Genomic DNA, 18,155 nt, shown 5'->3' on the forward strand with positions numbered 1-18,155 from the left:
CATATGATTATTTTTTAATTCAATAATATTCATTATAAGACACCATTCGCATTACTAACACATTGCATGACGTGAAGTATAAATTAGAAAATTAGAAAATTATAAAATAAATTAAGTTTTAATTTAGAGTTCAGATTAAACCAATGATCTTAATTGTACTCGTACCAATAGTAAGATATAAAATGCGTCCTAAATAGTAATACGTATTTTTATGTATCTATCATTAAATTAAATTAAAGACCGTTTTTAAACACACATATTTAAAAAAAAAAACAGTGAACTGTTCTAATTTGAATTTAATTTTATTATTAACCGAATTACAACTTTCATTTAACTTGTTTAATTTTTGTTAATAAAGAATTTATTATAGAAGATACACATTGCAATTTTTATCAATCAGAGGTCGTTAAAAATAAAATCAATGGCTTATCAATGATCACATTGAATTGAATTATAAGATTAATTACTTAATGGCTCAATATTTTACTAATAATTACTAATACCAAGGAATTCTTGAAAAAAAAGATCAAATATATATAAAAGCATTGGGAACATTGATTAGATTTCGATTTTTTATTATTATATTATTAATCCTCATGGTAAGGAATTTAATTTAGTTACTTTATTATAGATATTAAACACAATTAATCTCAAATCTTTAGTTAGGTATATTGTTTAATATATTGTTACTCATTATTATTATCGACGGTCTTTGTAAGTACTGTTATCATGTTTAGTGAATATTATTTTAAAATATAACAAAGCTGTTTAATTTATAAAAAATTAGCTAGGAACCAAACTGATCGTAGGCGATCTCAGAAGTTTTTAATGGAGCGGGGTTCAAACTTTTATCAGACCAAATTGCCTGATCTAAAATTTTGAAATACAATAATAATAATTTTGTGTAAGAATATATATATTTGTCCAGAGACCACGGGGAGGTAGAAATGTTTGACCCCCTCCCCCCCTTGATCACGCCCCTGAAACAGATAGATAGGTAACCGTATACAATTATTTTTTTAAATGTTATATCTTTTGAACCGAATAGGAAAAATCATTCAACAACTATTTTGATAGTGTACGAAGTTAATAAAACATATTTAAACATTTTCCAATATATACAGTCTTTAGTTTTTTTATTAATATAATTAATTATATAATAACATAGTATGAATATTATACAATATTATGGAGTTTTATTCATAACGAATTTTAATAAATGTTCAAAATCATAAGAAAAACAAACATATTTTCAATGGTACATTTGGAAAAAAAAAAACGATGAGTGATGACTAATATTTGATTGTGTTTTGCTATCAACATTGTATTGTTTTGTAAGTCACTGTTTATATTATTCATATTAATTATTCACTGACTAAATAAAGTCAATAAAACAAGAGTCATTTTTAAAATTAAAACATAAAGCCAAAAATATTATATTAGGTTTAATAAAGCATTCCGAAAAATCAGAAAATATTCGATAAATATAACAACATAGACCGTTTAAATATTATATAATATGGTCTAAAAATACTGCTAATGGTGCGTTTTGAACGACCAAGGGTTCGGCGTAACTTCGTTACGTAGGTAGGTAGGTATTGCTGTAAAAAAAATAACATTTTTGAATCAATCACTAATATAACTGCTCATATGGGAAAAAGTATTATACTGCCACATAGGTACCTTTCGGATTACAACCTCCCGACGGAAAAATTTTTTTTTGGTTGTTTCGTATCGAACCCAATGAAATCATAACATTATTATTTTGCAAGTTAAATTTGTTCGCAATCCCAATCCAACCGAATCCCTGGTGGTACAAAGCACCAATGACCATGTAGAAACATTTGTAACGGACTATGCGGACTATTGTGTAAGTATTACAGACAACATAATATAGTATGGGATGTATTGTTGAATAAATTACAATAAGACAAAACATGGTAAACAAGCAAAATTACGTGAGTATTAATTCGTGTACAATAGGTGATAATGTGTGCGTATGCGAGTGGTGTTTGTTTGTGTTTATGTGTGTGTGTGTGTGTGTGTGTGTGTGTGTGTGTGCGTGTGTGCGTGTGTGAAAGAGAGTGTGTGTGTGTACGTTGCATTATACAATAATATGATTGGTAGATATAGTACAAAAGTGTACAAAGGATATTAAAAAAAAAACAACAATAAACAAATTATGAAAAAAGAAAATGCAATGTACCGGGCGTGTCATAGACGGTGTGTAAGTCGATCTTGAATGATCCAACCACCGTGCCTGACCTTAGGATTTTTTTAGAATGCAAAACCTGAAGATTTTTCATAAAGACATTATTTTAGAGAAAACGCAATCACCTGTATTGACCTCATAACATTTCAATGACGTTTTAATAAATGTATTTCGTTGAGTTTTTCCATTAGTGTATACAATAAACATATTGCATACCTAATCAAATAAAATATATACTTATTATCATATTCGTATGCTTGAAAAATTGATTTGTATACGTTAGCAACTTTCAAAAGTGTTAAGCATTACAATATTCAATAAAACTGTGTAAGTCTAGTGGCATTTTTCAATATTCTCCCTAAACGTGTAAACGAACAATTATAATAATTATTAATATTGTGAAGTAGCTTTGTAATTATGAAATATCTAATGTTTGAAAATAATCACTTTAGATATGAAGGACTATATTCATATAATAGTGAAACTACATTAATTTTAATGTATACTCATTTTAGTAAGACGTAAAACTGAATTTAATAAATTTTAATATAGATATTCCTACAAGGAAATTCTTCGAATAATATCAGCTACCTTTTCAAAAAACCCCTCTTTAAAATTAAAAATTAAAATTTTAGCTTAACGTTTTAAAATCCAAAAATATTCTTGCATCATAAATAAATCAAATGATTAAAATACTTAGTGAAAGATTGTAAGTAGATTTTTCATTATATTAATATGGACTGCCACTGCTTCACTTTAAAAAAATTACCAATATAATATGAATATATAGGTATTAGGTGCATTATTGGTACCCACTGTAATAGTTTTATGGCCTAAGACTGAGTAAAAAAAAATATTATGTAAATACGGGCTTTTATTAAGAATGAATAATTTAAAAATTCCAATAAAACGTAATAACCATAAAAATTTTATAATATTATGATTGTAAAATAACTAATTTTCATGTTGAAATACCTTGGGCAGACAGTGTTGTAAAATTGTATGTAATATTGAAGTAAATATATTTAGAGTGCATACTCACATTGTTAATACTATAGGAACATTTTAATTAATTGATATTATATCAATTAAATAAGTACAACTTAAAGCATACTTTTTTAAACCCTTGTTTTTGCTTTATCTCCTCCGCCTTACAAACACATAACATACCTTACAAATTGTACGTTCTGAATAATTTATTAACTTTGTTATGTTTGATTTTAGAGTGAATTGACCTATTTTATATTTTAACTGTAAAGTGATTTATGAGCATTTTAAAATGTACAAACATTTTACGATTTTAAAACTAAAATATACAAAAAAACTATGTTGTCACTAGATAATATTTTTACTTCTAAATTTAGATTTTAGTAATAGGTTTATTCACTCTAAAATTAAACATAACATAGTTAAATTAATTATTCAGAACGTACAATTGTCTATGTTATGCGTTTGTAATACGGCGACAACGCATGAGAGAATGGCGTCCTCTTAGAATATCTCCCCAATAACTTGAAAATTTTTTAAGAAAAAAATCATGGGGTTTATGTTCTATATTACATTTTATTATATACCGTTATTCGTCATATTAAAGGTAATGTTATGTGCAAATACGTCTTACTGATATCAAGCGCATGCTTTATTTTATTTGGATATGCTTATATCTTTTAGATTTTATGTTAAATTTTGAAATATATATTGTTATAAAATTTTACCAACGCGCGATGTTATAGGGGTATAAATAAAAAACTTCAGTCTTGACCATAATATTATTATATTATAATTTTTTATCGTATGATATCAAAAAGTGATAAAATAATATTCTATATACAATTATACATTGCAGTTTCTTTTAGAAAATTTAAAATTCTCATGCTCAACTTTTTAAAGTAAGTATACATATATTATGTTAAAAAAAACGATATTATCTACATGTTTTCATAATAATATTATGATTTGATATGAATTTAATGTCTTATTAATCGTAAAAGATAAATGCAACGAATAAATTATAGCTGAATAGCATGTTAAAAATGTATTAATTTATTCAACCTAGATTTATTTTTAGATTCCTGGTAGGATTACAGTGAAATTAATTACTTGTTGTGAACTAGTTTAATGTGAAGTACCTACTTAAAGTTATCAAAGTACCTTAAAGCCGAAATGTATAGTATAATATTATGTTTTAAGTGATGTGTTTAGAGATAATTTTTCATTATTGTTTAACGATATAGATGTTTAGTTAAAATTATTAAAGTTCCATTGGTGGAATAAATTTAGAATGCTATTTTGGTAATAATTTTCGAAACATAAAAGTCTTTATATTATGTATTATATCCACATAATAATATAACATTTATACTATATATACCTGTATACAGGTAGATTCGTGGCATAATTACCCGTCGTCAAATATTGTCCTATATTGTATTTGTTAACATTTGTTACATAATATTAACTATTGGGAAAACACTACGATGGCCCATTCTATACACATAGATAAAATGTAAATACTTTGATATATTATAACATGAGTTACTTACCGATAGTGTTATGATTTTATCAAATAACATAACAGTTGGCATATGAAAATCGAATACAAAATACTGAAAAAAGAACAATTGCGAAAATTAATTTAAAAATTATTGTATATCTACTTATATCATAATATATAAATTAATAATACCTATTACTTATACTATAGGCACATAAATATAAATAACATGACATATTAGAAATTTGTTTCAAAAATAATACAGGTCTTGACATATTTTTCATTACCATAGTTGTGTTTTATTATATATTTAAAATAATCGACTTATGTTAATGTTTAATATTAGACTTTATTGTAACCACACAGATATATCAACTTGAAGTTTGTAGTTTTTTTTTACACGACAATGGCTAACCATGGCCAATCAATGCATTGATTTTTCTCGCAAAAGTGAAATCTATTGGTCGACAATATAAATTAATGTACCAGATTGACACCACAAATCTATTATTTACATCTACTACGGATTGTACGACAGTTAAATTAGATTTTGGTGGCTGTTTCAGTGGTTAAAACTACATCAATGGTTCGGCCATCAGTCTTTCCGACTCACCGTTAAATACGCACTAAAACCGTAAACATGGTAACCGCGGTCGTGGAATTGGCGTCGATACCATAAAAACCATGGACTAAGGATGTTTGAAATATTAGTAGTGTTCTTATTAAATTGAAAAATCCATATGGTTGATAGGTACTTAAATACAAATATTACATTTTATGAAAAAAAACGTATAAGATAGGTAATTATAAATTATTTATACATTTTAAAGTCAATTATGGTTTTGTCATAAAAAATTAAACAATTCATTAACGGTATTTACATACAATTTAATTCAGCCATTATATACTAGGTGTTAGATGAAACATAAATAACATGAATAATATGTAATTAACTGATTTTGTATCGTTTAAAAATTTTTTTTTTAAAATGTAGATGTTATATACTATTATTATTATGGTTATTGTTAATCATTCATAAAAAAAGTATTAATAAGAACAAAAATGATTACACAAATAATAATTACCAATTATGTCAGGCGTTTAAGTTAATTTTTGTTACACCCTATGTATATAATATATACATTATAATATGTTTTCTAATTTCACAGTTTACTTACAACCTTATATCATAATTTGATGTATTGAAATTTGAAATATTATATTATATAATATTATTATGACGCAGGAAAATTAAACCACAACAGTGGTGTACCTATTTTGCCTATGTAAAGCGCCGTGTGATCGATGTCCAAAAGTATTAAAAAAATGTTATACTGATGAGATACGGAAAAAATGTGCGTTCCAACATCAGGGCAAAAAAAGAAAAAGTCGCTTAAAAATATTTTTAAATATTTGGTTTTACACTTCTTTGAGTATTTTATAACTGTGTATTATTTGATATTAAACTAAATTTACAATAACACATATTATATTTGTGATAGATTTGTCATATTTTATCTACTGCAATATTATTTTTAATTTATCATCTCCTAACTAATTTCAAACTTACAACATATTATTTTCAATACAAAATAAATTAAAATCTTAAAGTAATAATTAACGGATTCAATATTATAATCATTATTTAATATGATACACAAAATAATTGTGTAGTTAAAATCTTCGTTAGATTGTGTTCATTACTGAGATAAAATAAATGTTTAATGTGGCAGGCATATTACATTACCTAACCATGTTTTTAGTTCAGAATTTTCGTTTTATTACCTAAATTAAATTATATTATTTTTGTAAATGTGATTTAACTATACTGTATAAACTTATATTAAATTGATACCTATTTATTGTTTGATAAATATAAGAATAATTTTTAACGATAAATACTAATATTTAAACAATTTAAACCATAATAATTATAAAACAAAAAACTAATTATAAACTATTATGTTTTTTTTAACATTTGGGTACCTACAAAAACAGAATATGTATGCTATTTAATATATTGTAAGTGTAGTATAAATGTTTAGTCATATTATTATCTGTATTATGTAAAATATTATTTATTTACTTTTTTTCTTATTATTGTTCCACTTTGTCTCCATATCATAAGCCACTTGTATCTTTACAACCATTGTTTACAGTTTTAAATATTAATATTGACTTTATAGTATCCTACATTATTTTTTTCACTCGCTTGAATAATATATCACTATTTTAATAATATATTATTATTATTCAAACGATCAGTCTTAAAGACAACTACTTTTTGAATGTAACCTTATAGGTTTTTTATGGTAGTTGGTAGGTACCTATTTAGAAAATATTACACGGTATAGTTCACCACGCTTCTTGTCATATATTCATGTAAAGACAAAATTTAAGTACGTTGAATAACACTTATGTAATTTCGGGGAGGGTTTTAAGGAATTTAAATATTCTATCGACCCAAACAGTATTCCCAGAAAAATATATTGAAACAAAATTCAATTTATCAATGCATTCTTCGAATTTTTAGAATGTATAGCTGACAATGGGTATGATGCAGTGTTGATAATATAATTAAATAAATAATAATTTAGCATAAAACCACTTTGTTGGAAATGCCATGGCTTTATATATTAACTGCATATATTATAATATGGTTTATTAAATTGAACATATTTAATATTATACAACATAAATGTTTGGAACATTTTTTAGCATATTTTATATTAAAGTTTTTCTTATAACTGAGAAATATATTAACTCCATGCTTTGATAAAGTGGAATAAAAAACCGAGAAGACTTTGTTCTTACGTTTATGCCCTAAAGATAAACTAATACGCTGTACTTACGCTGTAAGATAAGCAATATAATGGATTTTTGAAACAATAATAATTGAATTATACTGTTTTACTTTTGATATTACACTATTAGCAATTTAAGGAAAATTAATCACTAAACGCGTTCTATAAGTGGTTAAAATATAAACTCAACTGGTGCATAAATTGGATAGTAAATACAGATTAAGTTCATGACAAAAAATTGTTTCACATTTTCATAATAGCGTTGGAATTAGTTTTAAGCACGAGCCATACAGGAAAAATCAAATTGACAATAATATAATATTATATACCATACTTTATTTAATGATTTAATGACTTGATTGAATGAATAATTTAATTTTTAAATAATACTATGGGTTCTTGTTAAAAACATTATATTAGTTTATGTTTATAGAATTACGCGAAAAAGTATGTCTACTGAAGGTACTACTAAAGAATTTAAAGCACCTATATGCAAATTCAACTGTATTTAAATTACTACAGACAATTCTTCACTAGCCAACGAAAAATTCGATTCGATAACAATTAACTGGTCGAAATAGTGACTATAAATACGTCATGTAATAAATTTTCTTGATTAAAACGAATTGGTGAAGTTGGGGCAACAAGATAATAGTTTGTGAAATAGAATTTGTTTTATTTTTTAATGTGTATATTTTATAGCTAAATCGTTTTAAAGTATAATGCTGTAGTGAAAACGAATGGAGAAATAAAAACGTTACATTGTTTGCGAGCGTCAAGAACAAAACTCCATTTAACAACAATAAAATGTATTGAAAACAAGTGTATCTGTCGCGTTTATAAGTTTATAATAAATGCGACTAGGTACAAATTTAAATAGAATGTGTTTCACGTGGTTTATTAAATACGAGAGATAGTGTTAAGTTAGGTTTAAATTTTAAAACGGTTATAATCCATTGATGGTTTTGTACATTTAGGTCAAAAGTAACACTTATAATATATAGTTTGATGTAACTAAATAATATAATGGACACAAAATGTCCGCAATTTGTTTTGTAAGATTATGGGTTTAAATTTGGTCGCAAACAAAGTTTATGAGTACTTAAAATATTCAAAATATTTGTTTATTTATTTTGTAGGGTATACACTGTGCAACTAAAAACATACAGTTGTAATTATTTTAAAGTTGTATATTATATTAAATTAATTTACTTTGTCGTAGCGCACACGAGGTAAATAATTACCCCAGAACGTATTAAAATAGTGCAGTGATATAGAATGGTGTATGTGGATATTTGACCGCTTAAATTGCTTCACAAAATAATATATTATCTAAAACAGACATTTATATTTGCATTTTATTATTTCGTACATTTTTTGTTAAAATACACAGGTATCTGGACATTTTTTAATCACTCTGTATGCTGTGCAGTCGGGGACACCCGCAGAGAATTATCTCACAAAATACTTTAGCTGTACTTTCCTATGGTATTTCAGTCCTTCCACGACTGTATACCCATAAAACCCATGTCAGTGCCAAAGTGCTACAGTTTCACAAAATGTCACTTTTTTACTATAACCGTGGAAATAAATTAACTAAGAAGGAATTTTTATATTTTGTTATTTATTTGAAAAGTCCAAATTATTAAAAAAATATTTTCTCAGGGGATCACCATCTGGTCACTTTCTCCAGGGCCCCCTGTGTTATCCCTGTTCCTATTAGTTAAAGTGCACAATTATAATACTAATAAATCTAAATTTACAAATGTATATTTAGTAGCATAGATACCTGAAAACAATTTTAATATAGTACTATGTGTATTATGTATATATATAACCTGGAGATAGTTGTTTATTGTAAAATAGTATTATCGATTTTAAAAATTAAATCGAATTAAACAATTCGATTCTTAATAACCACAAGTGACCCAAAAATAAATTAAAAATTAGTAACACACATAGCTTAAAGTTCAAACTATAATGTATAATTATCACTGGGCATATATTTCCACGGAAATGTGTCAACAAAACAGGGCGCATTACGAAGGAATTGAGTAAAGTATATGAAATACAATAGTCAATAAGCAAACAAAATGGATTAACATTCATAAGAAGGTAAATGGAAGTTTGATTTTATATATTTTAGCACTTATTAATAATATTATGCTAACTAGGTATGCATCATTAAGTTAATAAACTAATAAGTATAACACGCATTAAAAAATAATATTATTTAGGGACACAAATGATATTGTTTGGATTTTTTGAAATTATGGCTTAAATGAGAATATTGTATTACTTTTAAGTTATAATAATTCGTAGGTACTTCAGAACATCGATACAATCAGAACAGACAACGATGCGTTGTCGATTTTATATTCGAAGTGACAGGTTGGTAATTATAGGGAATTGGAATTACATATGTTTACTTCATTATCATTTATCGCAGAAGTTTTGTTTATGTATTTGTTTGTGCAATGTCATTAAGCATCTATTAAAGTTCTTAAAAAGTAAAAGTACAATGAGTTAATGACAAGTAGATTGTACATTTGTACGTCGTGTACTCATGTACCAGTCATGGATACGTCGTCCAATCCAATTACCTAGCGTAGTTCTTATTTTGGCCAATATTATTTTCTGCTATTTCGATATGCTAATAGCTTAGACAATTGAAATATTAATTTTGAAAAAAACATTAGGTACTATACGTTACAGTTTGGAAACAGTGTATTTCAATGTTTTTTTTTAACCATACGATCAATCCCTTACATGGTAATTTGTGACGTCAAAGTAGCGAGGTACTAAAAACTTATTAGTTCTTATTTGGCCTAATATTATTTTCTGTTATTTTGATATGCTGATAGGCGATAGCTTAGACAATTATTGAAATATTAAATTTGAAAAAAAAACATTAGATACTGTACGTTACAGTTTGGAAAAAGTGTATTTCAATGTTTTTTCAACCATACGATCAATCCCTTACAGTGTAATTTGTGACGTCAAAGTAGCGAGATACTAAAAATGCAACGTACAGCAATATTTCGGAAAAGATAGGCAAAAAATGCGTTAGTGAAAAATCGTAAATGATAAAAATGTACAACCTTTATTTATGTCTTGTTCATCAAAATGATTTTTAAATCTTATTATAATTACGACCCATAATATAGTATAATGTAACTATACGTTTTTGTCGCGACTAATATTTCGATGAATAACATGACCAATGACATTTTCAAAACTTTTTTTTATCAAAATATTGTAACAAACATATTTAATTTTACGTAAATTTAATTTCAATATATTATGTTATGAATAGGTTTCGCTAATAGTGTATGCTGCTGAGAGAAACCATTACATAGCTGTATAATCATAGTATGCGTATTGATGAAACCACCGAATCAGCATCTTAATAGTTGGAATTAATGTACAAATGGAAGGCCCTGAAGATGTGTATCTTATCAAAAGCTTTATTTAGATAAGAACATAGACCATATTAATATAGTACTATTTAGGTTTTAGTTCAAATACTATGGATGTGGCGTTGTGGCTATGTGTTTGTTCAACTCCTATATACTCAATAGTGTCCCACATTATCACCATCACCATCAAAATTCCACTTACACGACACAAGTGGGTATGCCCAGAATCAGCCGGTGGCTTATGACGACTGATAACGTTGAACTGATACCTGATAATGTATATGAATATCCACATTTATCGTGTCATGTACCGTGAAATATTGAAGGCGGTCACATTATATTAGGTACAAAACACATATATCTAGTTCAGAGTTAAGGATCTGACAGATCGATCATTTTAAAATGGTCTAATCACCTTAAGTCAAGTTTCGTAATAATTTTAAATGCATTCCTTATTATCAGCCAATACAATATTATCAACGTTTTTGAATGATTTATCGATGTTTTTTTCTAAGGATTTGGCGTTTTTGACTTAAGACATTTACGTCATACACCAAAGTAATATTGATTGACATTTTATGAAATAATAAGTATATTATAGGACACGAAATAGCGAATATAATCCATTCATTCTATGCATTATATTTATATATTTTCTATGATTATGGTGACAATCGTTCATACCAAGTTTGGATCAAGAAGTATTGTTCAGTTTTCTTTGAAGTATAACCAAATGTTCTTAGTATAGGTAACACTTTTAATATTGACGTTATACAAATAATTTGTACTAGTAGCGATTTATAATTAATTAAAACAACCCATATCAAATACTAATTTTTTAATTTGACTCTTGTGTGTTCGTGTATTATTATGATATATACTGCACAAAAATCGTACGAATATTTTTCAAAAGACTAATGTTATTGTAGACATTAAACCTGCAGCAACAATTACATTCTCTGTAACATTATATTATTCTAAAATAATACTCACAGAATGTTTAGAAAGTTTATTTACCATGTTATGTAAATATTATGACGTACTACTATTGTAACAAAGTAATAAAACACTAATGGTACTTACTTCATTGTAGTAAGGACAGTTAGTGCTTTCCTTTACGCTCGTATATTTCTTTACTTCACCAACTTGAACGCAGACAACAGGATCCATATTCAGACCTGCTAGCTGTCTAGCCTCGATGATGGTTACACATACTTGAAAGTCTTGAGATTTAAGCGCATTTTGTGTTGCGTTCAGCTGATCTTTATGTTTCAGTGGTCTGAAAATTGTTTATAAATAACAGAAAAAACATTAGGTAAGTTTTCGTTTCACAGACCACACCATGTTTCTTATAGCAACTTACTTTTTCGGTTTAGGTGAGTATTCGGCATTAAGAGAACTAATAGATTCGTTGTCCGAAGATAGGTCGCTTGTCTCGGTCGTGTGACCCCGTTGATGAGTAATTCCAGCTGTTTGAGCACTATCGTCGCTGTCCACCAATGCCTCTTTATCTTGTGGAATTCTTTGTTTACCCATTCTCATTAAGCTCTTCACGCCTTTCTTAAAAATTGTACCGCGACTGTAAAATTATAATACAGTAAGAAATCTATGCCAGATATTATTATTATTATTATTATTATTATTATTATATGTATGGTATAATAATTGTATTAGTATGACATAATATTATTAGATGTGTATCGTATTTATATGGATAAGAAAAATATTAAAATACATTTTATGTGAGTGACATACAATACCTGAAAAATATATACAAAAAATACTTTGACAGATATTCTTACCGGAAACCTTATCAATACGAAACTAACCCCGGATCGGCAAAATGTAGGCAACTATTACACTGCATCGCGCGACCAGTCCACCATGTAAAAAATCTATCACAAATCTTTCACACGATTTGGTAGGATCAAACGAAGTAACTTAGCATAAGCATATCATAGGACGTAAATCAACTCCCAGCAGCAAATGCTATTCTCCATCATCAACAATATATAACTCTCCGGAAATCAACAAACACTGGTTAAAATCAATGAAAATACTCTTATATAATATAATATGGATGCATTCCACAATAACACCTTAATTTTTTTTTGTGTACCCAGTCAAGATTATCAGTCTCCAATCGTATTATAATTATTATATCATAGTTTCATTATTACCATTACCAGACCCGGTATTTTAAGAGCTACTGGACCTTTTAACCGGGTACAATGACAAAACAAGTCAATAAAACGGCCAAAGGAGGTGTCACTGATTAATTCGCCTGAACCTCTGGCTCCGAGAACCATCAAGTCAAGCCTCCGTCTGACATCGAATTTTCACCGATTAACATCTACGTTTCATGGCATTTAATTCCAGACTAAATTCTATCATTATTCAACCAGGGAACAATGGAAAACCATCGCTCTTAACATTATGCTAACATTCAACACCGATCAACTGTCTTCCAAATTTACAAACATCTCTTTCCACTGACATGCTATAGAATCAGCACATTTATATCCCCGGATACACAAACAATTTCAACTCGAGTCAGAACTCAAGTATTTGCGGACGACTTCAAGACTATCGCACATGCTGGCCATTTATTTAGGTATCACTAACTAGAAGACCTAACTCACCACTGTCCACGTAAGCCAGTGGTTCCCAACTGGTAGTCCGAAGACTCTCGTCCGTAATTCCGATGAATTATTTTAATGTTCATCAACTATTTGAATTTAAAATTAAAAAATACACAAATATAACGGCCTAAACTGTAGCTTTCACATAAATTGAATAAAAAAAGGTGGATAAGTGGATGTCGCTCTGCTGTACAGTAGGTTACAAGTGGGTCACTGTAATGGATGGTGTTAAATTTGAATTCAATGATATAATATCATAGTATAAGAAAAACGATTCTGAGCGAAAACGGTCAGTCAGCCTATGATATTACCAAGTATATTTGATGATATTATTGTGAATAAAGTAATTTATATATAACCTATTTACGTGGAGCCTTGTTTTAAATTTTCAATCCTTAGCCATAAAAGTTAAACATTTTATACATTTTTAACTACAAAATAATTAATAAATTATAAATTTGATAAATGTTGTCAAAATTTAAACTTTAAATGCTTATAAAAAAAAATTTTGCCTATGTATTTTTAATATTTTTTAACTGCTATTAGAACGATATATCAGGAGCCTTATATTAAATATTCACGCATTTTTACCCGACAAGTAAAATTGTATTGATATTTATAGAAAAAAAAACTAAAAAAATTGAAAACTGACAATGTCCGTAAACAGCTCAAAGAGAGTCAAAATATTTTTAAAATTTTATGGTGTATAGAAAATGCTAATATAAATATTCAATGAAATTTGCAAGTATCTACGGTCATTTTTTTTAGTGTTACACCAAAAACCAAAATTGATTTTCTCGAAAACAGATTTTGCGTAAAAATTCCCGTTTTTCCTTAATGTTTCTTTTGTTTTTCACGTCGCTTTTGAAAACTACTGGGAAATTTTTTACTTTTGACCCCCCAAAGTACCAACTAGATTCACTTTCCTATCAGAAAAGTTACTGTTGAAGAAAATCCAAGCACTTTTACTGTCCTAAAAGGTGATGACAGACACAAAAATAAAAAATAAAACAAAAAAATAACACACATCATTGTAAAATCAATACATTTGTCGCTTCGCTCAGAATCTAAAACTTGGTGACTATTAATAATTAAAATGAGTTCACTTTGTTCACGGGACAGCGCGTTACAAGAGTTTTCAAAAACATCAAAAATTAAGTCAACATGATATTACTAGGTACTTATAACCAAAGAAAAAAAAATATTTATTTTAAACTTATATAATCATAATTTAGTAGTGAAATCATTATAAATCATATAATATAATTGGAAATGTTTATTTTTTTTTAATAAGCAGTTTTAAAATAATATTATTTAATTGTTTTATAGCGAGAATGGTATGTAAAACGAGATGGTTAAGTTACGTGTAATTTAGGTACACTGTCATTCAATTTCTCTGAAAAATAGTGAGGACGAAGAGTAATAACTAATAACATATAACACACATATGTACTCAATACTGTTATGTTATAATTAAAAAATAAAACTATCAAATAAGATTACAAATTAGAAATCAAGACAAAAACAATGAGTAAACAATAGGTTACACATTTTTTATTTTGTAATTTTTGCGCAAAGCGTTAAATTAAAACAATGATATTTTAGTCTGCATTTTGGATTAAATTGTAAAATAATAATATTAGTATACATTATATAGGTACTAATTTAACAAAATATTATTATTTTGCAATTAAATTATGAACTTTAGAAGATGGTAGTTAATCAACCTGTGCATTGTTTATTGTTCGTTTAAACCAAATTACTATATAAAATTATAATTTATAGGGATCATTAGTAAAATTATTTCTATTTACCACACTATTATATGATATAATATTATTTGTAGAACCAGCGTTTATAAAAGGAAATAAATTAGTAAAATAAAAATTATATTATATTCATGACATTTTTAAATCATCAATCTTATTCAGTTATACTTAGGTACCCAACCAGCAACAACTAGTTTTCTTATAATATTATTGTCATCTAGACCATATAGGTACTAGGTAGTATACTGAAATAAATGTATACATTTATTATATTTATCTATATGGCTATACTTATCATATATAATATAATATAAATCATATTTTAATGTTGAACCATCAAATGTCAAAATATTTTTAACATGGCAAAATATACGAAGACTGAAGAGTATCTAAATCCAATTTTACACAAAGTCTTTTTAAATAGGTACCTAGTTTAATGTTAACACGGTATATACGATTATAGTTGACATTGTTTATAAATTAAAAAATATTAAAGATTAAAAGTAAAAATAATATTAACTATAAATCAGTGCAATATCATAAAATTACTGAATCTATATGTTTCGTTTTTTATGTATGGGCTGGGGAAATTTTAAATCATGGAATAGTTGATAAAAACTTGTTTTCTACAAATATAACAAAAGATAACTTGAAGATATCTCAACATTGATAATACAAAAACAATATTGTATGTATGACGCATAAAAGAAAGTGGTATCTCACTTGTTTCAAAAGTCTGAACACAGTGTTATAGGTTATGTGATCAAATATGTAATATAAGTGTTTGCTTTGTGCATCAAGTGCATGTATTCAAAATATTACCATTTAGGTATATACGAATATAGTAAATTCCATTTGCTATAAAAACTTCTTAGTCGGTGCAAAATGTATACGTAAAAGTAAATAATATAAATATTATTCGTTTTTAGATTTGAAGTTGAGAGAAAAATATATTGGCTATAGTTATTATTCTAGTTGGAGTCATTCACGGTAGCGACATTTCTACTTTTCTTTATTAAATTTGTATTCGATTTCGATACACTTATCGCAGTATAATATAATATTATATAAATTGGTACATGCGCCGATGACACAATAATAAAAGCTAAATGGCTTCAGATAAAGATCCAATAGCTGTCTTATAGCATTTATTCACATAAACACCCTGATATGATCCAATGTTGGAAGTGAAAAAGCACTCGTCATCGTTTATAACCTTCTATTTATGCCAAAGGATCTCTTAACGTACTTTATGTTCATCGATCAAACTAAAATATCACACATTTCTAATGGATCCTAAGTAAAATATCTAGGCTTAATTTTTGACGTTTGAGCTGGACCCCTCGTTTTAAATCTAAACGAAAAGCAGCTGAAACCTGCAGGCTCAACCGACTTGGCCCACTTATCTAATCCACCAGATTATCAACCACCTTCAAACTCATAATTTATGAAACCTGTTACGATTATACTTATTATAGATCGGTCTGGTCATTAAAGTGGAATTCGAGTATGGGATTAAGCTAAATTTTCAAATGTTAGGACGCTCAAGACCTCAAAATCCGAACACTAAATCAGCTACCAAAAAGTCATTACCTCTCACTTCACTAAAGAGCACAAATTCACCACGATCCACTAATCAAACTCCTTTTTTCTCGCACTAAAGAACCTGACCGAGAATACTAAATTTTGTCTCTTCCAATTAACCTGTTGAATTTATCTTCCGGACGATTGCCTGTCTTTCATTCCACCATTGTAGAATTATCATTATACATTAATTCATCGTCACTAAAATTATTTATTGTATATAGATTGGAATTTATTTTTAATAAAAAAAAAAGTTATGATTCATGGCTTATACTCATAATATGTACTATATAAATATAAGACGTTATTGATATTTTATTTCATTGTGTCCGTAAGCTCTATGATATTCGTGTGGTAAATATGATCCAATTCCATTGTATGGCATGTTCAATGAATGGGATGTAGACTACTAGATTATACTTTAAGTTTGTTTAAATGTAAGCCATTTTATTATTTAATAAAAACCGTACAAAAAACTAAAAAAGAATAACTTAAAATATAATGAATAAATTATTAGCAAACGCGTTTTTGTTACGTCACTGTATTTAAATGTTGGACGATATATATCCACCTAAATGGATCACTTTATATCCAAAAGGTTTTCTTTAAGTAATTTGATATCATTACGAAGTTCTTACTCGATGCAATCAAAAGTTAAGGAAAGGACAAAACATATACTATAACTTAGAGTAGGTTAGTATACGAGTTCAAGCTGCGACCTTTAATAATGCGACTCTAAATACAGTATAATTGTTACCAATCATCAAAAAAGTGTATTATATTGTACTGATTATCTGTAAAATAATACCCATATTATTTACCGATATAAAATTGCCAATTAGTAAATCACTGATCCAAATAAAATAAATGTGACTGTATTTATAATTAGGTCTAATCCGTACGGATACGCATCGCTGACTATTATATAAAGTTATACAATGTGTTTACAATGGTGCATCCCCGCATCCTATTGTTAATCGACAACGCTGTATAATTTTTACATAAAAACGAAAAATAATAACAAAAAACACCTGGGAGTATGGTCAGAAAATATAGCAGAGTAATAACAAAAAAAAAACCGCTGTACTATGTATTATAATAATATTATGTAGGTACATTTATACGGTGTGAATTTTTTTTTTTTTTTATCAAAACGGCTTTATAATATCTTTCAAACCGGCTAAAAAACCTGTGAACACGAGATTCTAACGACCCCGTATGAAGCCAGACT

At 27.3% G+C, this 18,155-nt stretch overlaps 1 protein-coding gene across 2 annotated transcripts in view; it reads right to left on the reverse strand.

Annotated features, from left to right (window-relative positions):
- LOC132939222 (otoferlin-like) overlaps positions 1–18,155 on the reverse strand; it is a 160,227-nt gene that overhangs the window by 18,047 nt on the left and 124,025 nt on the right. The window contains exons 5-8 of one of the 2 annotated variants that reach the window (XM_061006291.1): positions 12,293–12,508; positions 12,013–12,208; positions 4,756–4,818; positions 2,207–2,291 (exon numbers count right to left, since the gene is read on the reverse strand). In XM_061006291.1, coding sequence (XP_060862274.1) covers positions 2,207–2,291; positions 4,756–4,818; positions 12,013–12,208; positions 12,293–12,508 — 560 coding nt within the window. The remainder of the gene's footprint in view (positions 1–2,206; positions 2,292–4,755; positions 4,819–12,012; positions 12,209–12,292; positions 12,509–18,155) is intronic. The other variant, XM_061006290.1, reaches the window with a different exon arrangement.

Source organism: Metopolophium dirhodum, chromosome 2, assembly GCF_019925205.1.
Source record: "Metopolophium dirhodum isolate CAU chromosome 2, ASM1992520v1, whole genome shotgun sequence".
NCBI classification, from domain to species: domain Eukaryota; kingdom Metazoa; phylum Arthropoda; class Insecta; order Hemiptera; family Aphididae; genus Metopolophium; species Metopolophium dirhodum.